General features: G+C 39.2%; 1 protein-coding gene across 1 annotated transcript in view; it reads right to left on the reverse strand.

The window, feature by feature from the left end:
- The window catches only part of arhgap39 (Rho GTPase activating protein 39), a 190,439-nt gene that overhangs the window by 32,260 nt on the left and 132,325 nt on the right, over positions 1-25,854 (reverse strand). The window contains exon 3 of the mRNA XM_038716888.1: positions 534-1,821. Within this exon, the coding sequence (XP_038572816.1) occupies positions 534-1,821 (1,288 nt within the window). The remainder of the gene's footprint in view (positions 1-533; positions 1,822-25,854) is intronic.

A 25,854-nucleotide genomic window follows, 5' to 3' on the forward strand; every position in this document is an offset into this window, starting at 1 on the left:
CTGTTAGTTGGGCGCTGGTGTGTGTGTTGCATTGAACATTACGTCACGGCAGTTGTGTGAGGCATCGCTATGACGACCAGCTACATTGAGGGGCAGCACAGTTCTAGAATTCATATCTACTCAAGACTATTTTAATAATCTTACATTTTTAACATACCGGACTTCTAATAATCTTTAATTGAGTCCATATTGTTTTTATTAAATGTTGCATTTACTTATGGCTACTTAACTACAGTACATTAAGCAGCCAGAGAGCTGAAATTCAATTAAATTCAGTTAATTTATAGCTTCTTAACAGTTCTGTCATTGCACTTTTGATGTAGAGCAGGTCCATTCTCTTTATACTGTTAATATTATTAACAGAGACCCAACAATTCCCACCGTGAGCAAGCACTTGGCAACAGAGGCCTTAAATAAATAACTAAAAATAATAAAAATAATTTAAAAAACAATTAATATCATTGATATCCTAAAATGATAACTTTATCAAAACTTGGGTCTTGTTTTGGTAAACTCCCAGCATGCAGCAGTACCTGTGAGGGGTGAAGGTACGGCTCAGGGGAGGCCAGGTTGGTCTGGACAGAGAGGCTTTTCTCCAGCAGGGCCTGGGGGAAGCCCAGCCGATCGAAGGTGCTGCGTTTCCAGTGGTGGCCGTCGCTCTGCGCCAGTGCCTCGTCCTCACTGAACGCCCTCACGACTGGTCCAGGCAACGGCAGAGGCACCGCCCCGTCGCTCTCATAGCCGTCTTTGGAGCCGCCGCCCTGGGTCGCCCCTCCCCCCTGTCCCGAGTCCCAACTGCTCCGCTGTTTCATCACCTGCTGCGCCTCCCATGCCAGCCTGGCCTGGGCTAGCATTGCCTCGGATGCTGTGCCTGTCAGCTCCCCCTCTAACCCCCCGCAGCGTGCCAGCTCCTGGGGGAGGGATGGCTTGCGGCTCTTGCGTTTGCGATTACCTCCGGGGGAGAAAGCCCCTGGACCGCCTGCAGAGGATGATGAAAGGGAGTGTGTCTGGCTGGACGTCCAGGATATGGAGTCTTCATAAAGCAACCTCTGGCCTCCCTCTCCACCCTCCCCACTGTAGTCCAGCAGTAGGCGGGGGTCCCTGATCAGAGACTGGCTGTGCTGCAGAGTATAAGACCCCCCATATGAGCCACCGTAGCCCCCTGTAGTGCCGTAACGCAGCAGACGGTCGGCGGTCTTGAAGCGAGGGCTGGAAGACGACTGCTCCACATATACCAGCTGCTTGACATACTCCTTCCCCACAGGACTGTACTCCAGACTCTGGGTCTTTTCAGGACACTTCTGCCTGGTCAGAACCAGCTGGCCGTAGGGCGACTGGCCCTGCTTGGGGGAATGATAGATGGGGGCTGAAGACTTGCGAGCGGGTGACTTGCTGTAGAATGAGGTGGAGTCAGACAGGTGCATGTCAGTGGGAGGCTCCTCGTAGATGGGAGGGGGCTGGTACTCTGATGGCGGCTCCTCATACAGTGGGGGTTCATAGGCATAGCGCGGCGAGGGAGGCTGGGAGTCAGCCGAGGAGCGGCGGTGGGTGCAGGTTCCACCCAGCTCTGCCCGCTTCAGGAAGGGAGACTGACGGCGGTCGGCATAGAGAACGGGGGAGCCGTCGGGTTCTGAAGGTGGGTTTCCTCCAGAGGAACGGCGGGTACGTGAGGTGGTGCCCCCTCCAGAAGGAGCACCAGGGGTGGGTGGGTCGCAGGGGGAGTAGCCATTTCCCTGGTGGGCCAGGAAGCTGGGCTCTCTGTCTGTCACCTTGATCAGCATTCGCTCCTTCGTACCAGTGTTCCACCTGAAGGGAGAAGTCCTGAGAGGAGAGGAGAGCAGAGAAGATTTCATTAGAGGTGAAGGGGCAGGGGATAAAGAGCTGCCTGTCACATTCACACTACAGGCCTGGCAATGCTTTAAAGAAGTAATGTTTCTAAGGCCCAGTGTGCTTCATATTTCCTACATGCTCCTGTTACCACCTCATATCTTGGTCACTGTAATGATAATCAACATGGCCTCAGCTTGTAGCCAGAATGTCAGGTTATGTTTAAGAACAGTAATCTGGCTTTTAGAATGCATTTAAATTTGGTTTATGGAGTGTGAAAGTAGGTGGGGTTTGAACCTTTTTCATTCTGAAACTTCTCCAGTCACTGTTTGTGTGTCTCCTCCACACTGGACCTACACTACCATAAGGAAAAGGATTTTCCATGTGAAATATAAACTTTATTCTCAAATGAAAAGCTATCGTACAACTTAGAGGACAGGGGCCGTATTACAGGAAGTTCCTATCTCAAGTCTTAAGTTCAGACAGGAAGAGTCTAAGATAGGATTTTTCCCAATTTGGTGTTACAGAAGCAAATCCTAACTAACTTTAGGAATCCTGTCTTATCTCAGGTTAGGAAATCCTAAATACTCAATCCAACATCGCTTATCAACTTTTATGTCTGTTACCTAGCAACCGATTCCACTTTTCTCATCTCGCCGAGCTAAACGGCTTTTTAATCGCTGTTTTTTGGCCGTTTTTTAAATCAAACATACACTGAAATGGAGCAGAAACAACAACTATCATTGGACTTCATGTCAGATGACTTAGAGGTGTTTGTAACCTCCATCGAGAAATCTAAATCCACATAACGCTTAGCTGGGGAGATTAAAGACAGAGAGAGGGCTAAAATAGTGGACAATATCTGGCATCCAGCGGAGCGCTGATGCTGTCAAAAAGAAATTTACAGTGATATGATGACACAGGCCACTGTAGTGTCCAAAGAGCAGATGAAACCGCTGGTGGCTCCTCCTGTGCTCCCTCACTGATCCCGGCAGAAACCCGTAGGCTTCTCTTCTCGGGAAAGTAAATCATAATAATAAAGGCTGCGGGCTAACGTCATCATGTTTTTCATGTATTTCTTGAATTTAACGATCTCCTCCTATCAAAGACTTGCATTAGGATCCTTTTGTTACATCAAGCCTTCACATTAGGCTATGTTATATAATGAGACATTATCTAGCGTTACATCGCGACATACTTTTGTCATCAAACACATCGATAGAAACAATTAAGTTCCGCCTGTTGACATTTTGTTGATAGTGTAAAAGCAATAAAAGAGCAACCATGTGGATTAAACGAGTTAGCAAACACTACCTGGTGGAAAAGTCAAAGTTAGGACAGCTTAACAGTTCTCCTAAAGTTAGGAGAGTTTATTTAAGATTTTACTTTTCTTATCTAAAGTTAGGAAAGGAATATTGACTTAGGAACTGTTAATCTGTAATGGCCTTTTTCCTATATCAGTTCCTAACCCTTATTACCATGGTTACCAAGCAGTTAGGGTAGGATCTGCCGGTTAGGAAGTTTCTGTAATTCGGCCCCTGGACTACATTTTAAATTAAATTCTGAAAATGGTGTTTATCATGATCAATTTCATTTTATTTTCACTTTGGCTGGAATAACATATTTTCGAATATGACAATAATAACTGAATTTGAACATTTTTATTTTGTCATTGCACAGAAAGATGGTTTTCATCTTCCAAAGGAGGCATTGACAGATGATTTTGAGGACAACTGCCTGAATAATTCAATTTCACTAAAAACTAATGAATTCTAGTCTTTTTATGTATTTTTTATCCATGTTTGTTCACTTGAAGAAGCAGAAGAATTGCAGGAGGTTTTAGTGACGCCTACTTTTTAATGCAGGGACACTGCCACAGCTAACGTCTGGAAACAACAGACCTTTACTTCATCAGTTCACATCCACTCAGTGAGCGGGTTTGTCAGACAACAGGAAGGAGGAGGAGGGATGAAGAACAACAAGTGAACTGAGCAAGAAGGAGGAAAGTGTGACATCGATTGCAGCACCCTCTGTTTCCAAATACTTCCACACACTGATCCCGGGGCCAGTGCTCAATGGTGGCAGTGTTTGTGTCCTTCTGGATGTTAATATGCATGTGTGTGTGTGAGAGGGGGAAATAAAGGGGGCAGGATTAAGCGTTACAGGGTTGTTCTGGCATCTATCGCGACATGCTCCAGACTCTTAGCTCTAACCCACTTTCTTTCTCTTTCTTCCTCAGTCCATCCACCTCTTTGCTCTAAAGCTTCTTTCTGTGTCTATCCATTCCTCTTCTGACAACCTTTTCTCTCTCACCTAGTTCTACCTACACAGTGATCATTGTTCTTTCTCTCCACATCCGTAAATTATTAACCATCATTTGACCTTCAAAATCAATTTGCACATTCCCTGCCGTCTCCATCTGTTTCCGTCACTGCAGCGTCAGCCTGCAGATCCTTTATCTCCATCTGATTTTTCTAACTACAAACTCATTTTGTTGCTCAGTCAGCTGCCAGTGAAAAATCCCACTGTGGATCAGACAGTGGCCAGAAGTGTGGAAATGTTGACTGGGCCAGTATTAAATACGGTAGCCCAGAGGTCTCAGGCCAAATACAAAAGCCACAACACCAAATACTAAAGCCACAACACGAATACGGTAACATTTTATTTTAAGGTGCTTGTAATAAGCAGTAATTAAAAAATAATAAAACACTTATAAGACCTTAAAGATGCTTATAAACACAAATAAGTGTTAACTAAAGCAATTCAATTCAATTCAATTTTATTTATATAGCGCCAAATCACAACAAAAGTTATCTCACAGAGCTTTTCATAAAAGAGCAGGTCTAGACCGTACTCTATGATGCTATTTACAGAAGCCCAACAATTCCCACCAAGAGCAGCACTAGGCGACAGAGGCAAGGAAAAACTTCCTTTTAAGAGGCAGAAACCTCGAGCAGAACCATGGCTCAGGGTGGGCGGCCATCTGCCTCGACCAGTTGGGGTGAAGGAGAGAGAGAGAGAGCGAGAGAGAGAGGGAGAGGGCAGGAGAGGAACAGAGAGAAAAAGAGAGGGATGGAAGGAGAGGGAGAGGGGAGGGAGGCAGCCTACACAATATACACACAGAGGTACAGACAGTAAAGGTGATGTTGCTATAGACTAAATGAAAAATGGTACAGATATTTATAGTAGTGTTAATGGTAACAGTCGTAATGTTAATGATTATAATAACAATAATAACAATAGGACTAGTAACAATAGTTGTTGTAGCAGAGGGTGCCGAGCAGGAACACGGGGGCAGCAGGTGACCCGCAACCACAGATCCAAACTCCACAGCTCCAGAGCCAGAAACACCTGCAGGAAGTGATAGGAGGAGAGAGGAGAGGGACGAGAAAGCACAAGACTACAGGAAAGGGGAGAAGTTGTGTTAGTAACATGCAATAATGGGATGAGGTTACATACAGAGGGAGAGAAAGTAGAGGAGAGAGGAGCTCAGTGCATCATGGGAAGTCCCCCAGCAGTCTAGGCCTATAGCAGCATAACTAATGGATGGTTCAGGACTCACCTGAGCCAGCCCTAACTATAAGCTTTATCAAAGAGGAAAGTCTTAAGCCTACTCTTAAATGTGGAGATGGTGTCTGCCTCCTGAACCCAAACTAGAACCTGGTTCCACAGGAGAGGAGCTTGATAGCTGAACGCTCTGGCTCCTAGACTTTTGGAGACTCTAGGAACCACAAGTAACCCTGCATTCTGGGAGCGCAGTGCTCTGGTGGGGTAGTAAGGTACTATGAGCTCTTTAAGATAAGATGGTGCCTGACCATTAAGAGCTTTGTATGTGAGAAGAAGGATTTTAAATTCTATTCTGGATTTTACTAGAAGCCAATGCAGAGAAGCTAAAACAGGAGAAATGTGATCTCTTTTCCTGGTTCCCGTCAGAACACGTGCTGCAGCATTCTGGATCAGCTGAAGAGTCTTAATGGACTTTTTCGAGCAGCCTGATAATAAGGAATTGCAGTAATCCAGCCTAGAAGTAACAAATGCATGGACTAGTTTTTCTGCATCATTTCTAGACAGGATGTTCCTGATTTTCGCAATATTACGTAGGTGAAAAAGGCGGTCCTTGATATTTTCTTAATGTGAGACTTAAACGACATGTCCTGATCAAAGATAACTCCATTGACTCCTCACAGTGGTGCTGGAGGCCAGGGCGATGCCATGAAGGGAAACTATATCTTTAGATAATGCGTCACGGAGGTGCTTAGGCCCCAGAACAACAACCTCAGTTTTATCTGAGTTTAAGATTAGAAAATTACAGGTCATCCAGGTTTTAACATCCTGAAGGCACATTTGAAGTTTAGCTAACTGATGAGTTTCATCTGGCTTGATCGATAGATATTACTGAGTATCATCTGCATAACAATGAAAGCTTATGGAATATTTCCTGATAATATTGCCTAAAGGAAGCATATATAAAGTGAAGAGGATTGGTCTGAGGACAGATCCTTGAGGAACTCCATGACTAACTTTGGCATGCACGGAGGACTCATCGTTAACATGTACAAACTGAAATTGATCTGATAAATAGGACTTAAACCAGCTTAGAGCGGTTCCAGTGCTGTCTCTGTGCTATGATGAGCTCTAAATCCCGACTGAAAATCCTCAAATAAACTATTGCTCTGTAGAAAGTCACACAGCTGTTTAGCAACTGCTTTCTCCAGAACCTTAGAGAGAAATGGAAGGTTAGATATAGGTCTATAGTTGGCTAAAACATCCAGATCAAGTTTGGGCTTTTTCAGAAGAGGTTTAATTACAGCTACTTTAAAGTACTGTGGTACATAACCTGTTGATAAAGACAGATTGATCATATCTAGTATAGAGGTGCTGACTAAGGGTAAAACATCTTTAAGCAACCTAGTCGGGATGGGGTCCAAGAGGCAGGTTGATGGTTTAGATGAAGAAATTATTGAAGTTAGTTGATAAAGATTGAGGGAAGCAAAACAGTCTAAACATATATGTGGTTCTACAGCTGTTTCTAAGGTTCCTGAGTTAAGAGATAAGTCGGTGCCAATTGAGGGCAGGTCTTGGTGAATTTTGTCTCTAATAGCTAGAATTTTATCATTAAAGAAGCTCATGAAATCGTAACTACTGAGAGCTATGGGAATACTTGGCTCAATAGAGCTGTGACTCTCTGTCAGCCTGGCTACAGTGCTGAAAAGAAACCTGGGGTTGTTCCTATTTTCCTCTATTAATGACGAGTAGTACGCTGCTCTAGCATTACGGAGGGCCTTCCTGTAAGTTTTAATACTATCTGGCCAAATTAAACGAGAATTTTCCAGTTTGGTGGAACGCCAATTCCTCTCAAGTTTCCACAATATTTGCTTTAATTTGCGAGTTTCAGTATTATACCATGGAGCTAACCGTCTTTGTTTTAGTATTTTCTTTTTTAGAGGGGCTACAGAGTCCAGTGTCATTCGCAGTGAGCCTGCAGCACTATCAACAAGATGATCGATATGGGAGGGACTGAAATTAGCATAGGAGTCCTCTGTTACTTTGTGATTTGATAATGAATTTAGAGCTGATGGAATCGCATCCTTAAATTTAGCTACAGCACTATCAGACAGACATCTTGTATAGAAATTTTTTCCCAATGGCGAGTAGTTCAGCAATACAAACTCAAAAGTTATCAAACAGTGGTCGGACAAAGAGGGATTCTGTGGGAACACTATTAAATGTTCAATTTCAATACCATACACCAAAACAAGGTCGAGGGTGTGGTTAAAACAGTGAGTCGGTTCATGAACACTCTGAGAGAAGCCAATGGAATCTAACAGAGAGATAAACGCAGTACAAACGCTGTCATTCTCAACGTCCACATGAATATTAAAATCCCCTACAATAATAACTTTGTCCGTTTCAAGGACTAAAGTTGACAAAAACTCAGAAAAATTCAGATAAGAATTCAGAATACGGGCCAGGTGCTCGGTACACTATAACGAAGAGAATTGTTTGCAGTGATTTCCAACTTGGGTGCGAAAGACCAAGAACAAGGCTTTCAAATGTGTTATAGTTTAGTTTAGGTTTAGAGCTGATTAGTAGGCTAGAGTCGAAGATAGCTGCAACTCCACCTCCTCGGCCTGTGCCTCGAGGAATGTGAGTATTAATATGACTGGGAGGGGTGGATTCATTTAGGCTAACATATTCTCCTCTTCTTATTTCCTTGTAAGACACTTGTAGTGAACTTATTAAAAAAATCTTAATGTTTATAAGCAGCTTAGAAAATGCATTTTTACTAACATTGATAAGACTTCATAAGTATTTCTCAAAATATGAATGAACACATTTCTTATTTCTTATTAGCATCCTTATGGGCACTTACTAGAAACTTGTTAACAAGTTATATATACTTTAAGAATCTTAGTAAGATGTTTATTAACATTAATAACTGTTAGCAATATCCCAAAAGACATTTATTATTGACTTGTAAGATATTTATGAGCTCCACCCAAACAGAAGTTTGTCCCCCTGCACTTTGGCCTGGAGTGGAGTCAGAGTAGGGATCACTCTTTATTAAAACTTATTTAAGAATGCACCAAATTCCAAGTAGGAGTAAATGTTGTAATGTAATGTAATGAAATCTGTGATATTAACAATAAAATGTTAAGTTTGTATCTTTACATGAATATATCTAGTTTTGAATTAATATGCATTACATTGTGCATTTTTTCTTTACAAAATGTATAAAGTAATCAGTCAATCTTCTTAGGTACATACACACACACACACACACAACAAACCTATTTACTCAGTATAAAAAATAATTGTGCAGGAGGAGCTAACAATAAGTGGGGGGGGGGGGGGGGGATTGCGAGGTCCCACATTTCCCTATCTCACACACGCAACACACACAGCAGTCCAGATATTGCAACAAAGTTTAAGTTGCAATTGCCTGAAAAATGCCACCAAAGACTACTGCTCAAGAAGAGACCGCAATTGCGCCCTTTATGGCATCATATGAAGGTGTTATTATTTTACACACTGCTTGCCGCCGGGACACAATTAAGCATATTATCATAATATAGCGCTGTTCTACTTCATTTATCAACAACCATTATTCATCATTATTTTGAATCACAAATTATGTATTTCATTGTAATAAGTACCTTTTATTTACATTAAAAAGATAAACAGACTTAAAGTAACATGTTTTACTAATGAACTAAGCTGTGCACCGCATGACGGCTGCACTTCTCCACAATCAGCCACTATGGTACGCAGTACAGTTTTGACAGGTTGAGCGACCTGCAAACATGAACTCAGTTGTATTGTAAGCTACTGTATTAGACTGTGTATTGACTGCTACTTGTTTGTTTATTATTATTGGCTTATAATGCATTCTCCAATTAGTAGGCTACATCACGCAATGGCCTATTATGATAATAGCCTATGAAGGCGGCAAGCAGTGTGAAAAATAATAAAACCTTTATATGATGCCATAAAGGGCGGAATTGCGGTCTCTTCTTGAGCAGTAGTCTTTGGCTATTGCAACTTAAACATCATGGGGCAAGTAGTGGACTGCTGTGTGTGTGTTTGTGCGTTTCCGTGAGAGTAATAAGCAACCCCCCCCCTTTTGTATTGGTGTTGTGGCTTTTGTATTGGTGTTGTGGCTTTTGTATTGGTGTTGTGACTTTTGTATTGGTGTTGTGGCTTTTGTATTTGGCCTGACACCTCCGGGCCACTGTTATTAAACCACCAGAGAATACGACTAGTCACCCTTCCAGGAACAGATACATTTCCTTTTCAATTCTACAAACCCCATATCCAGAAAAGTTGGGATATTTTCCAAAATGCAATAAAAACAAAATGCAGCCATGGAATTCTAACTTAGTTTATATTTACAAAATACAATTAAGCTGGTCGGTTAAACTATTGAAAATCTTTTCTTTGTATTCTTTTCAGTTAAATAAAGGTTCACATTAAGGCAACAGCACATGATTAGGTCGATTAACTCTATAGCTCTGTGTGTGTGTGTGTGCTCCTTTCTGTATCTAACTGCCTAGGCTCAGCAGTAGCACGTGTGTGTGTAAGCAAGCATGTGAGCTTTGGCAGAGGAAGAGGCAGACACACAGCACCAAAAACACCAGCTAAGGAAAAGGAAGAAGCAGATTTTGTGAAAATTGTATTACAAAACATACATCAATATAGTCCATCACAGTAAGAATGTCCTGTTTCTAGCACAGAGCACAACCTATTCCACAAAGTCAGGTTATGGTTGAAATAGTATGATCAGCAGAGGGCATGCAAAGGACACAGAGAGGAGGAGCAGTGTAGTCAAAAAGCAGACATCAAAGCAGACATCAGTGCAGTCAAAAACAATCATAGTTAAATAAAAATCCACCGAAAGGTTGGAAAGCAATGACAAAAGAGAGAAATCCAAAACAGTGAAATAAAAGTGATGAAAATCCACCTAAAGCTGAAAGGATGGAAAGTGGTGGTCGTGGTGGCGGCTGAGGCATGTGAAAATCTGGGACTTTCCCAGACCCAGGTGCAGCAGAAAAGAGAGTATGTGATGCCAAGAAACAGAGCTATAAAAGGAGGTCCAAAAGGAGGTGGAAGTCAGTTGTTACATGTCGACTCGGGTCAATATTCTGGTAACAGAATGGGGCTCTATTTTGCACCGATCTCTGACACACTCCGGTGGAACTTTTGTATTCTAATTGGTGTCTATTTTTGTTGATAATAAAAATGTTGGTATAAGTTCAAGCTTTCTTATCTGTCCCAAGTCTTGAATTTTTTACATGTACCACAACCACCTACCTGTAGCTATGTTAAATCTACATCTGTCCACTGCAGAGGCTCTATCCACAACCTGGAGGAGTAAAGTATAAATGCGTGTACTCGTTTAATATTATAACATTAGATACAAAGTACAATGCTCACTTAATAACAATCTGTTAGTACAATATTAATATATGAATTATATATAATATATAAATATAATAATAATAATGTTATTATTGATTATAATGTTATATATTAGTTTACTATTTAGCTTACCACTGGTATAATATTAATATATTAAATACATAATATTATTATTGATTATAATGTTATATATTAGCATAGCTTACCACTAGTATAATATTAATTCCAGTTAGAGCAGTTTCATTTTTGTGGGTAGTTTTCATTCATTAAATCCCTGCAAGAAAAATTATCTACACGGTGGTTGATTTAGTTTCTAATTTGTCAATGCTAAGTGATAACTCGTCAATAATGAGAACCATTTATGCAGAAAGACTTTTTGAAAGTTTGAAAGTTTGCTGTTGTATGTCAATTTTTTTTTAGGTCCCGCCCCATTCAGGCTGTGATTGGTTGGTTGACAAAACGTAACATTGACGAGGGTCAAAGGACACCACGTAAATTTTTAACTCGCACACTTTAAAAAATGGTCACAGTCAGGAGCCTAGGTATATATGAAAGCACGTTTATGTATGTCTGTAGGAATGAGTAAGCGGGTAATTTTTATAATCTATTCTTATGTTTCAGCTTGTATTTTGTCATATAAGTTCTATAAGACAGTAAAGTGTTAAATTTTGGGTGGGACATATAAAATAAAAAATATATCTATACACATAACCAGATCCAAGTAATGACAATCAAAGAACAAGTGCTCTGCTTTTCAGCATGTTTGTGGAGATACACAATGAAATGTGAACGGAATGAAGACACAGACTTACATAACACATCAAATCTCACAATATAAAGGAAGGCATGATATAGATATATGATTTTCAATAAATCACTTATGGTTGTCCTGATTTGGTCGCCCTTTACCTCAGGGAATCATGGCCAGATACATTCAAGATTCAAAACACATGCAGAGAAGTCAAAAGATGTATATAGTATTTTCTTCACATTTATAAAAACATGCTTATGTGTTCAGTTATTGTGTTTTATAAATCTAAATGATCACAAAATTGTCCACATGCACAAGCCTAACAGTAACTGTACACAGCATCTGTGTCACGCAGGAAACATGTCAAAAGCAGCCACATATAGACGCTTTCAACGTAACAACCTAAACAAACGGTACTGCGCATGTGCATTACTCTGGCCCAAACTTAACTTCCGGCAGACTTGCGCAAGCAATCCATATGGTGCGTTCCATTTACCTCGGAAGTTGGAAGTCGGAGCTGGGAATGATGTCACGCCTGAGTTGACCACGTTCCAGTTACCAAAGTCGGAAAACAAGATGGACGCGTCCAGGAAAGCTGCTGTTGTTCGTGCTCTTACATAATACAAACAACCACAGAACAAATATGAAGCCCACCTTAAAAACATCACGAACGAACAAACAATGCGCCAAAGGTATGTTTCAGTGTAATGTTATTTCATTGTGTCAAAAACGTTTTGACTGCATTTCAATTGGTCATTCCGTAACCACTAGCCTAGACAAAGGGTGAGGGTTCAAGTTCAAGTTCAAGTTTATTTATATAGCACATTTAAAAACAACACTAGTTGACCAAAGTGCTTTCCACAATAGACAACAAATATACATGACAACAGTAGAAAAAGTAAAAGGGTTCTTCAGTATTTAACGTTAACGTCATTTTGCCAACATAACTTATAATATTAGTCAGCTAAATGTGATATGTATAACATTAATTTTAATAACCTAGGATTTTAAATAAGAGAAATCTGCATGCATTCCAAACAGATTTTGTCTAGTCAGAGCTGCTTAAATTAATTTTTTTCTCTGATAGGATACTGATATCTAGTATACTGCGGTCAGCACAGCGAATCATCCTGAAGACTGGAACAGAGTGGCAGGTCATGCTGAACATGGATGAATACACTTTTTCACGCCATTTCAGAGTCACCAAGCCACAGTTTGAATATCTCCTGATGAAGCTACAGGAGAACGCCATAACAAAGGAACATAGTCAAGGTCTACCACCAGTCCCTGTGACAAAGAAAGTGCTGATGTTCCTGTGGTACATGGCCAACCAGAACAGCTTCAGGGAGATGTCAGACAAGTTTGATGTGTCACAATCATCAGCACACAGTGCTCAACATCTTCTGTACAATGGGACCAACCTTCATCTCCTGGCCAAACACTTGTGAGAAGGCAGCGTCTGCTGCTACTTTCCACCGCCTCTGTGGCCTCAGTGATGTCATCGGTGCAATTGATGGGTGCCACATCAGGATGCACCCATAGAGAAGGAGACTACATGAACAGAAAGTCATTTTACTCTGTCCTCCTTCAAGGAATTGTAGATGAGAGAGGACGATATATTGACATTTTTACTGGACCGCCGGGCAGATTTCATGATGCCAGGATGTTGAGGTCCTCCAACTTCTTCACAACATGTCAGGAGAAGATGGGAAAGTACATCTTACATTGGACAGGCCTTCCCATTTGTTATAGCTCCTAAGTGTGACAATGGGGCTCTTACTGAAGTAGACCAGCTGCAGAACTCCAAGATCAGCCGTGGGAGGGTGGTTGTTGAACAAGCCTTCGGGAGGATGAAGTGTAAGTGGGGGCGTCTTCGCGATCTGCAGAACACGCGGATGGATGCTGTGGTGATGATAGTGATGGCAGTCTGCTTTCTACACAACATGTGCATTGGTGCTTCAGATATATGCCAGGAACACCCACATGGCTGCCCAAGGCAGCAAGATGAAAATGAGTAAACTTGTCTAAATTTGAAGACAACAACAATCATCTATTGATTTTCATTAAGAATTAAATCTGCTGATAATTTTATCAATGACTTCATTGCTACTGTTATGATTGTTTGTACATTCTGTGTGTACTAATAAAGAAGTCTTTTTTCACTCAATTAACTGTCTCACTTTGTACTCACTGTCCAAATTGATGTGTTAGGGATAAAAAGAGGAGGCTATGGTAATATACAAACAATAATTTATTAAAGGAACAGCACCCATTGTATAAAAATCACACATTTCACACTGACAGATTAATATAAAAAAAGTTAAACAGCTATATGTACAAATATACAGCAGAAAATAAAACCAAACATTACAAAATAATTTTGGTTTACAGCTTGTCCAACAACCTGGTCAACAGCGACTCAAAGCCCTGCTGTGCAGACCTGAATTGTGCAAGTGTCTCTTCATGAAGTCGCCAACTTGCTTCTTTGGACTCTTTAAGAAACTGCAGAACCTCGTCGTCCACCGTTCTGCGCTTGCGTGACTGTGTTGGTGACTGCTTTGTTGTGGAAGGTGGGCTGGATGGAGAGCTGCATGCAGTGCTAGCTATAGTAGTCCCACTGCTGCAATGGCCTAGCACCTCAGGTCGGTGCACCTCTAGTCCCTCCGATGTCCCCACCACAGGAAAGACAACATCATGTTGTCCTCCTAGAAGGTCGTCCATTTCAGCATAGAACTGGAAGCACATGGTTCCCTTCCCCGTACTGCTGTTATTGTCTTTTACCTTCTTGTAACCGTCAACAAGGTGCTCCATTTCCTGGCCACTTTATCAGGGCAGAATGACTGCACATAATGGCTGCCCAACTTCTGTGCTAAGTCCTTCCAAAGCTGTTTTTTATTGGCTTTGGCAGATTTAAGTTGGTTGTTAAGTTCTTTCAGGCTTTTAGGAGCCCATCACCTTCAGCCTCGATGTGTTGCCGCATCAGGTCTATTAAAAACAATGTCTGTTCTTTTGTGAAGACCTCATTTGGAAGAATTGGCACGGACGGGTGATGGTGATGGTGATGGGCTTGATGCTGAGGAGCTTGATGTGGAGTTGGAGCTGTTGGAGTTGTCCTGACTGCTGTCACAACACAATAGAAAGGAACAGTTTAGAAAAGCTTTTTAAGCTCCAGCCATATATACTGTTTTGTAATGCAAAACATTGCCTAAATTACAGTGACCCGATGTTTTATTTTCTTACCTGTGCCTCCAGCTTCAATCAGCTTGACAATGACCAATAACCCTTCATTGAAGTAGTATGTGGTGGGGTCCTCTGCAATTTGAAACAATGGACCAGCGAATGGAATGGTCCTCTCAGATATTGACGTTGGACGGATTTGTGCAGCGGTGTTCATGATCCTAACCATTCAATACACAGACTGGTCCGCTGTCAATGTGTTTGCAGGAGAGAGAGGGGGGGAGCGCGTGAGAGGAGGTGCTGACCAAATATGCAGCTCTGCAATCAAATACAAGTTTTCCCATCTTAAATAGTAAAAAAAAAAACGGAAATCAATATGTGGTGGTCAGCGCTGATAATGTGGTGGGCCGCCACAAACAAATGAATGGGAAACACTGTACTGGATATCACTCAACATATTAGCTAGTAAACACAAACCCAGTGATAAACAAACAGAGCGGAAGTTGACTTGTGGGCCGGGCGCGTCACCTTGGCTCCGCGTCTGATGAAAGCGTCTATAGATTCAAGATTCAATACTTCAACATAGTTGATAGGGTTATGGTTTGGGGAATTTATAACATATATAATTTAGTTTAATGTTGTTTTGTTGACATTTTGGTTGTTTTACAAGCATAAATATATTTGCAGCTTATTTGGAGCAGGTAACAAATGCTCTGTGGCCGTGCTTGAGTCTGACTCCTAACTTTCTCTGTCATCACTTGTTTTAAATGTCAACATACCAATCTCACAGCACAGCTGCTGTTTTTTCTGGAAAATAATAATTTAATTGTGGTTCAGCAGCTTGGTAAGGACTGCTGCTCAGTATTAATGAGCTGTGATCAAATTTCATACTCTTTCAGTTCTCTGACAGCAGAAACAGAATTCAGAGGCCAGAAACAAAACATTTTTTTAGTCAATTGTCAATAAATATTGATAAATCTTTGTATACATTGACAAGTGAATGTCATGCTTCAGAGAGCTGCTCCAGCAAGAATAGACTGTGCATGTAAAGACAGCAGAGCAGGGGAACAGTACTTGTTCTGTTCATTCTGTGCATTCTGAGTTAGAAATATCGAGTGGATATCTTCTTAAAGTCACTCTTTTAGTATTAAATGCCCTTTGTGTTACAATCCACTCAGTGCAGCTCAGCAAGGAAACAGGGAAATATCAAAAGGGAATTTTGCACAAAAAAAGCTCTACTCTAACATTTGTGAATGTGTCAATTGAAATAGTGCTTGTAGACCTACTAATAATAGTCAGAAGAAAATTGTGAGCAGAAGCGTGATGGCTCAGAGGATGTCACTGGCATCCAAAATGCTGTAACAAGACAAAAGTACATGTGGCAAAGCTAAATTGAGGTGGTTTGATTTAAAGCTTAAACCCACTGGTAACGACAGTGTGAAGGCCATGGAGGGTAAAATGAAAGGTGTGCGGTGGGACTGTGAGCAGCCACCAATGGAAATCATCCCTCCAGCTCCTCCCAGTCAGCCTCCAAGGTCAGGTATGCTGCAGCAATTCACAATAATTGATTGACTTGCAGTTTAAGTATGGGTGTAAGCATGCCACAAATGGTTTTCTACATGCCATTTTTATTACCATAATGATATAAAGGTATAACTTTTTCCATTAAGCTAGACCAGCTTGGAAACAGAACACTGAAAACACTAACTGTGATAAAAAACACTGTACTAATATAATGGTACAAGTACTGTATCTTTTTACCATTACCATTTCATAGTCTACTACTCGCCACAGCACTTGAGGAGGGTTTGTGTGTATCAGTTACCATGTGGTCCAGATCACATGGTAACTGATACAGACTGAGAGTTGGTAGACATCTCACATATAACCAGATCCAATAAAGGATGCATGAGAACAGATCTCCCAGCCATCTGGACTAACAGTCTGCAGCTGTGCCACCAGGCCTCTCACCACACACACACACACACACACACACACACACACATACACGCGTACCTATCCAACAGTGCACCGTCGGAGTAAACTGCCAAGTGTGGACCTGTGTTTCCAGTCCTTTTGAAGTAAAATAAATATAATACAAAATTTACTTTTACTGTCTTTTAACATAATATTACTGCAAATTTGCTTTTTTTGGCTTTTTAAAGAAATTGCCAAGAGGGGACTTAGATCCTTAAACGATAGCTACCTATCCAAGAGGGGACCTCCATTGTTATGCAGTGGAACTGTCTGTGCTCATTCTCACCTAATGAGTGTTTTTACCTTCAAAGACTTTCTTTGTTTCTTTCAAAAATGGATAATTTAACTTTAATGTGAGCGATGTGTAAACATTTCACCGTGATCCAAACTTTAATCACTTTAACTGAAAATAAATAAACTTTAAACTTTAATTCAGAAGTAACTTTGCTGCATGCATTGATATCAAGCACTACAGTATTACCAACAAAAATTACTTGATCTAGGTTTCAAATACCGTTTAAATAATAATAAAATATCTTATTACACTAGTGCACTTATTTTAACTTTCTCTTAGGGGAATTCATATTCTTCTGTGTGGGATGGTCATTTTTATGACCTGTGTGGAATGGTGATGTATGCATTTTAAAGAGTTACTTTGTATTTGCTCTTAATAACTGAATCTTAGACTGGTTTTGAATCACACATCCACTACACTCTGTTAAGGCTATTTGGATATCTTTAGGGGCTAAAGTCATTTATGAATATAATGAGGTCAGACAACAGATAATGAGTTATCCTTTTTCTAATAAGGATAATTTGACATTCAAACTATAGCATGTATGACAAACGAAAGCAAAAACAATAATACTTATGAGAAAATATAATCTCAACTAAGCAGTCTGTTGACACATGATTTGATAATATGCTTTTGAAACAAAACTTAAAGGCTCAGCAATAGTAGATTTCCTAACTAGTATTAAGCTTCAGACTGTAAGATAAAAGGCTACCCAAATAAATTGATGTCCTGATGGGTTTTCATCAGGAATGCATGGTATTTTCATGTTTGCATTAGGCCTACAGAAAAAAGGTCCACACTTGTATGGCATTTAATGACATGAATCCACTGTTGGTTGCTACATAACAACACATGTCCCCTCTTAGATAGTATGGAGCAACAGTCACACTCCAACATCCAGCATCAATAATTATTCCGCATGATTTGTTATGTTTTTGTAATGAAATATAAAGTCTCAGCTTTAATGGATGGCTTAAACATTTTCACTCTTGACACTGTATTATAATGAAGGGCTGCCCACAAGTTTAGGGAGTCATAAGTAAAACTTTACCAACTTAAACCTTCAAGAGCCTGAAGTTTGATCCTCCACCTGAGAAGCTGCTGTCCTTTGCTAAGAAATGTGTAACCCACATTACCCATGAGAAAAAGACTATTACCGATGACATGACATCCAGAGGCAAAGTCGATCCCTTGTTGAAGTGTGGAATGAAAATGCTGGTTTAGTTACAGACTTGCAAGCTTCGATGTACCTGTGTACTTTATGGACAAGCCCTAATATAAAGGGCTACCCAAATTAATTCATGAAGCATTAATGTCCTGATGAGTTTTCATCAGGAATGCATAATATTTACTGGTCCGCATTGCCTACAGAAAAAAAGGTCCACACTTGTATGGCATTAAATGACAGGAGTCCACTGTTGGTTGCTACATAACGACACATGTCCCCTCTTAGATAGTATGGAGCAACAGTCACACTCCAACATCATTAAATATTCCTCAAGCATGATTTGTTATTATTGTTTTGTAATGAAATATGATGTCTCAGCTTTAGTTGATGGCTTAACCATTTTCAATCTTGACACTGCATCAAAATGAAGGGCTGCCCACAAGTCAGGAGAGTCATAAGTACTTTAAGATAAATAAATAAAAAGTAGGAACAACATGGTCAGCAGCAAGATACTTTGTATAATTTTTTATTAATTGCTAAAAACATATTTATTAAGTTTTACTAGACCTTTGAAATGGTTTAGCCCCCAAATCTTCCAAATATGATATTGACCAATTAGGACATGATTTTAATCAATTTTACAATGTACTTGTTTCTTTAATCTATATTTATAGGTGTGCATTTTGTTTGTTGATTTGCATTACAGAAATGTCCACTGTTGGCTGGTATATAATGACACAAGTTCCCTCTTAGATAGCATGAATCGACACTCACACTGCAACATGGATGAGTAAAAAAGAAATGTATGATTCTTAAAAGAAAATTATAATGTAACCTAAATAGAATCTTTAGTTATACTTGTAAATAAGGTCTATTGTTATGTAACAAGTAATAGTTTCCAAATAACTCTCAATTAAGTCTTTTCCAACTCATAATATGTTCTTCATTCAAAAGTATTGCTCATAACTAGTTCACTGGTATTTGACGCTTATTGACCCACACACATTCCCTATTCTGAACTTGCCTCCTTTCTCCAAACAAAACATTAAAGCAAAAACTTTACCAACTTAAAAATTCAAGAGCCTGAAGTTTGATCCTCCACCTGAGAAGCTGCTGTCCTTTGCTAAGAAATGTGTAACCCACATTACCCATGACAAAAAGACTATTACCGATGACACATTAAATGACAGGAATCCACTGTTGCTACATAGGGCACATGTCCCCTCTTAGATCCTATGGAGCAACAGTCACACTCCAACATCATTAAATATTCCTCAAGCATGATAAATAAATTTAAATTAGGAAGTAAATGGTCAGCAGGAAGATTCTTAATGTTCTTTTTTTATTTGCTAAAAACAGATTTATTATGAACTTTCACCAGCCCTTTGAAAGGATTTAGCCCCCCAATTTTCCCAGTATATTGACCAATTATGACAATCACAGGATTTCAATCAATTTTACAATGTACATGTATCTTTAATCTATATGTAACGGAATGCATTTTGTTTGTTGTTTTGCATTACAAAAATGTCCACTGTTGGCTGGTACATAATGACACAAGTTCCCTCTTAGATAGCATGGATTGACACTCACACTCCAGCATGAATAAATAAAAAAGAAATTGATAATTTCTAAGAGAAACTTATAATTTAAACTAAATATAATCTGTAGTTACTTGGGGTTTGAAGAGACACTAAGTTTACAAGACTAGGCGAGACACAATATTGGGTGCAAGTGTGAAATGTTAAGTAGTTCAAGTTCAAAGGCCTAACGATCATCATTGGTCGCAAGAAACCCTCCCCACACTGCAGACAATCAGACACAGATTCTCACTGCAGACAATCAGACACACGTTCACACCCCTCACCTGCTCCAGGTCACCTCTCAGAGACCGCACTCACACTTTCTCCAGGATTTTGTATTTAGCTTAACTCTGCATTGGATGCTAATTCATAACACAGTTTCCTACAACCACAAAAAGAAAACGGTAGAAATATATGTAGACATATGTTTAGTAAAAGTGCCCAAACACCCAATTCTAATAAAAATCTGATGATGGTACAGCCAAAGAGAGAAAATAAATACAGGAGAGAGGAGATGCATGCTAATAAGCCACAGGTTTGATTAGAACTGGGCCACTGCAGTAAGAACTCATTTGTGTATGGTGCACATGCTCCTGAAGACACACGCTCATAAACTGAAAGTTTCTTGCTCTCTTCTCTCTTAACTTTGACCCTCAATTTACTGTATACTGCACTATAATGGCCACTCTACATTTTGGGTTTCAACAATACGCTTAAAAGAAATGTATGCCAGTTTGTATAGCATATTTACAATATTGGTAAGCCTGAGAGAAGTTCTCACCACTGTTAAATTATAGTATCCCTGACACAAGTGGCATGTAACACAAAATAAATTAAACACTCAATAAACACAATTAAGGCAAATAAAACAGAAGCCTTTTAACTACATAGCCTAAATACCTATGGTAGAAGCACAAAAAGCAAGGACAAATGACCAAATAATAAAAATCTGAGCAAGATAATAAGGCATTATGTTGGTTCTGAGACAGGCTGTAGGTAACTCCACCACTACACTTAATGTACGTAGAAGTTTAAATTCATCAGAAGAGAGTGACCTAGAATTTGAATGACTATGAATGCCTGGTTGACATTCATTGTAAGCCTTACATATTAAATGATTCCCACTGCTTGTAAACCTTTTCAGTGACTTTAAGCATTGTTGATCATGTGTCAGACCAATCAGAGAGACCATCAGTCTTCTTCTTTTGAGATAGATTTCCATCCAAATACACTATATGGACAAAGGTGCTACCCCTGTCCTAATAAATTTGGTAGGGGCTGTGTTTTCATGGGTTGTTAAGGGAAATCTTGCCTATGGATTTAGAATGGGATGTCATAAAAGTAATGCGTAGGTGTTGCTGTATTTTTGTCCATACTAGTGTAATAAATTAACTCCATATTATACACAATCGCTTTAAAATTATTTGGTGATATTTTAAAAGTTATTCAACCCCATTATTTGGGGGTGTACTAAATCGCACATATGTATGGTTATTATACTAATTCTTAGTAGATGTTTTCTGGTATAAAACACCTTATTTAGCTACTTTTTGTGAGTAGCTTGTAACATAGGGTACAATTTTCAACAAAAGTGGAGTATTGTACATCCGCTCTTTACAGTTTCAAAATATCTCCCACAAGACTCCAGAGAAGTTGCATTACTAAAGGCCAAGTCACTGGTTTGCGATCTTGACGCCCTAACGACCATCGTCAGCAACAAGAAACCATCCCCCACGCTGCACACAATGGAGAACAATGACTGAAACTTCACAACCCTCACCCAAGATGACTTCTCAGAGACAGCTCTCAACATTTCAACCTTAAAACATTTGTGAATCACATAGGCTCTAGTCACTTAAATGTAGAGGATTCTTTTAAATCTACATCATTAACTGAAGACATGTGTAACTCTTTCTAAAAAATCCACAACAATACCTTCAAGCAGTATGTCTGACATGTCTACCACAGTAAACAAAAGTAAATCAAACCTATATCTAATTGCCAGAGAACATTTGCATTACTATGCCAGCAGTAGTTAGCATTTGATGTCTTATCCTAAGAACCAATCACTGTCCAGATAGCTAGTCAGGATTGTGTATATATATTCTGGGCTCCTCAGAGAAGGTGCATGGCAGTCTTTGGTGTCTTGTGGAAGTGTTGACAAGTATGCAGTTTTTTGAAGGAGAAAACCAACTTTAAAATTTCTTTACTATTACTAATTTAGTCATCCATTTATCTGTCTATCTTAACGGTATGTAGACATATTTCACCTGTGTTGTTCTTTTGAAAAACTTTTTCATCTTTCCATCCTGAAGACCAAAGCGAGAGGTAAGTTGAACATTTTTACCAATACCCCTTGTATGTTTTCATCAAGGCTGTTTGTAACTAAACTATCAAATTTAAATATAAACATATATATATATATATATATATATATATATATATATATAGTATTGTATAACATAGTATATTCTGACTGTATCAGATTGTACAGATAGTTTGTTATTGTATATTGATTGCTTAGTGTGTAAATATTTTTACACCTATGTAGAATGTTACCTGTATATTGTATATAGGGTGTATATAGTATGAATATTATTTATACTAATACATAGAATTTTAACTGATTCTACTTTTATTGTATTTTATTCCTTACATTCCTATATACATATATGTACACAGAAAAAGTACTGATAGCTTATATTGTTTTACAAAGTCACCCAAGTTATCATGCTGTTCTTCTCATTGTATAAACAATAATCTTAAATTAACTTGTTATAAGTCAAGACACCATATGATGTATAATATATTGTAAAACATTTCACTGGAAAATGAGAACCAGAAGGGTTTTTCCTAAAAAGGAAGCCTTGCAACTTCACTGCATCTGAGAAAGAAAAAGCCAAATTTCAGAAAGGATTCATCTACAAGGAGAAAGGTATTAGATCAGAACATAAGATTCTCTATTCAATACTGTATTTAACTACAACTTTCTTGGTTGCTAATGAATTATAAGGAAATGGAGCATTGTTAAGTGTGTGCATAGTATTATACACTATATATAGTTATATGTTGCCATGTAAGGTGCAACCTGAAAATGGTTTAAAGGCATAGCTTGATTTTGTGTTCAGATATGAGAACAATATTGATCTTGTCATTCAACTCTCAGCAAGTCAGTCAAGCTAAGCAGGCAACAATTAAAATAAGAAATACCCACTGCCATCATACATAGTGTACAATTTTGTGTGTATTATATAAATGTAGATACAAATCCAAACCCTTAGGGTGACATTGCATAAGATCCTCATCGAGTGTTAGAATGCTGAGATAGTGTTGGTCGTTCATGGAATTTGATGACAGACAGACTGACAGATAATTCATTTATTCAGTATAAAAATCACCACCAAAAACACTGAGCCAGGAGAATTCTTGCAGGAATATATTTGAAGACACATCACTGACTCCAAAGAAGGGGCCCGGTTCTGAGAGTACTCCTTGTTATGGTACTAAAGAAGTCCTCAACGATTACACAGTGGCATTAAAGTACTATAAAACAAATGTCTGGGTTTGATAACAAACCGATTCTCTATTCCCTCAACAGCCCAGGACCTCCACATCCAGCATCTTCACCACCAAGATTGTCTGAGACCAGCCAGCCGGACAGCTGCTGCAAGAATCGTTTAGCATCCTCAAATAATTTCTGCACAAACTGTCAGGAACCATCTCAGGGAATCTCATCTGCATGCTCGTCATCCTCTTTGGGGTCTCGACCTGACTGCAGTTTGCCATCATAACCGACTTGAGTGGGCAAATGCTCACATACGATGGCGTCTGGCACTTTGGAGAGGTGTTCTCTTCATGGATGAATCCCAGTTTTCACTGTGCAGAGCAGATGACGTGTGTATGGCTTCGTGTGGGTGAGCGGTTTGTTGATGTCCTAGTTGTGGATCGAGTGGCCCATGGTGGCGGTGGGGTTATGGTATGGGCAGGGTGTTTCACGGACAACAAACACAGGTGCATTTTATTGATGGCATTTTGAATGCATAGAGATACCATGACGAGATCCAGAGGCCCATTGTTGTGCCATTCATCCACAACCATCACCTCATGTTGCAGCATGATAATGCACGGCCCTATGTTGCAAGGATTACAATTCCTGGAAGCTGAAAACATCCCATTTCTTGCATGGCCAGCATACTCACCGGAGGAATTGGGGCAAAAACAAAAGTGTTGCGTTTATAATTTTGTTCAGTGTAAGAACACAGAAGAGGGTGGGCACATGAGGAACTTTCAGTTTAGGAGTTTGTGTGTGTCTTAGCTTAAAAGCACATTCAATAAAGTTTGCTTCAACATAGTTCTGTATATTTTGTACTGTTTTCTATTTGTGGTTGAACAACTTGTGTTATGAATAGCCATCCAACGTTGTGATGGTTCTGAGATGATCTATAGGTAACTCATCACTATTTCAATGGCTATTAAAATCACTAACACACATTTAAACTGTACATGCTAAAGAAAGAAGTTGAAAATACTGAGATGTAAAAATCTATAAAGACAAATACCTGCCAAATATCAGTGTGAACTTAATGCAGCACTGGTTGTGTGTTCTCCAGTTGATGCAAACTCTAAGTTCCATTGTTACGATGCTGCACCATTTGACAGCCCTCAAATATGCTTCTCTATTCGCCAACAAATGTTTAACCCCACATTTCAAAAAGCTACAATGAGAACATTGCTGGTGACACTTTTCTAAAAAACAAAAACAACAACACTACAGCTTATATATTTGGTTTAGATTATAATTTTCGAATTGTCCATTTTGCTTATTTCATATTATTTGTAAAGTGTGTCTGAATGTCTCTGTGGACCTTTCTCTAAGGCTAAGAACAAATGTACTGCCGAAGCATTTTAGAAAGATTTTCAATTTTTCAGAGACAGGCTTCATTTAGCCCCTTAATTACCACATCATAAAACCTAAACACGCACATATGAACTTGTTCATTTGTAGCTAAACTAACCTTTTCAACATTTCACACTTTAGTTTTGACATGATGTGATTTCAACTGTATAAAAGTAGCTCATCTCGGCCACACCTACTGACTACCAGTTATGCACAGCGTTCTAACTTTTCAGCTGTATTCTAAAACTAACATAGCTATCCTTATTAGCTAGGCTCCTTACATGCTTGCTGATAACTTTTTTGAAGGTGGGTCTCCGACATTGACAACATTGTGTTGGATAGATTTGTGCAGCGGTGTTTAGGAAACTAACTATTCAATTGACAGACAGGTCTGTTGTCAATGTGTTTGCGAGCAACAACTTCCTAAATATAGATTTAGGACACATACAAACACTGGTCATGTATCATGATAATTAACAGCATTAAATCCATTGATTAAAAATTAAGAGATCTTGCAGCTGACCTTTGTATTCATTTTGTTTTTACTTTCACTTTTTTTGTGCTTTTAAAATACTCATTCTGCTGTCTACTGGGTAGTCTATCATTTTAGTAGTCTGAAGCTTGAAACAATTTAGGAATTTCACTAAAACTCAGCCTTTGTATTTTGTTGAAAATAACTTCAATAAAAACTCAGGCTTTATATTTTCTTACAATAACAGATTATACCAAATAAAGACACTCTGTAATTAGTTTCTTCTCATAAGTATGATTAAATTTGCTTATTTATTTTTTTCTCACAAGTTGGAGTGTGATTATCGCTCCATGCTATCTAAGAGGGAACTTGTGTCATCATGTACAAGAGAACAGTGGACTCCTGTCGTTCCACACAGTACAAGTGTGGTCCCTTTTTCTGTAATTCAAATCAATAAATAAAATGCATTTCTGTAAGTGTAGACTAAGCACATAGATATGATGACAAAATGTATTGACATTCAGTGGTTGTGAAAACTGGTCAGTTTGGTGTTTTAGGACTGAACAAGTTTAAAGCTGTAGTCAAAGTCTGATGTGAAATACTTTTTAACAATTAATTAAAACTGAATAGAAAGTATCGTACCTCTAATCATTTAATTAATAATTCAACTCTGGTTGTTTTTCTATTTTTGTTCCTTTTTTTGGAATCTACAATTCATTTTACTCTCCAGGCCTTCAGTGTAGCCCTTTATTTTAATACATGTTGATCTTAAAACACAAGACATCCAC

The sequence above is a fragment of the Micropterus salmoides genome, unplaced genomic scaffold (genome assembly GCF_014851395.1).
Source record: "Micropterus salmoides isolate LMB-PRFRI ecotype aquatic unplaced genomic scaffold, ASM1485139v1 Ms_hic_scaffold_13, whole genome shotgun sequence".
Lineage (NCBI taxonomy): Eukaryota > Metazoa > Chordata > Actinopteri > Centrarchiformes > Centrarchidae > Micropterus > Micropterus salmoides.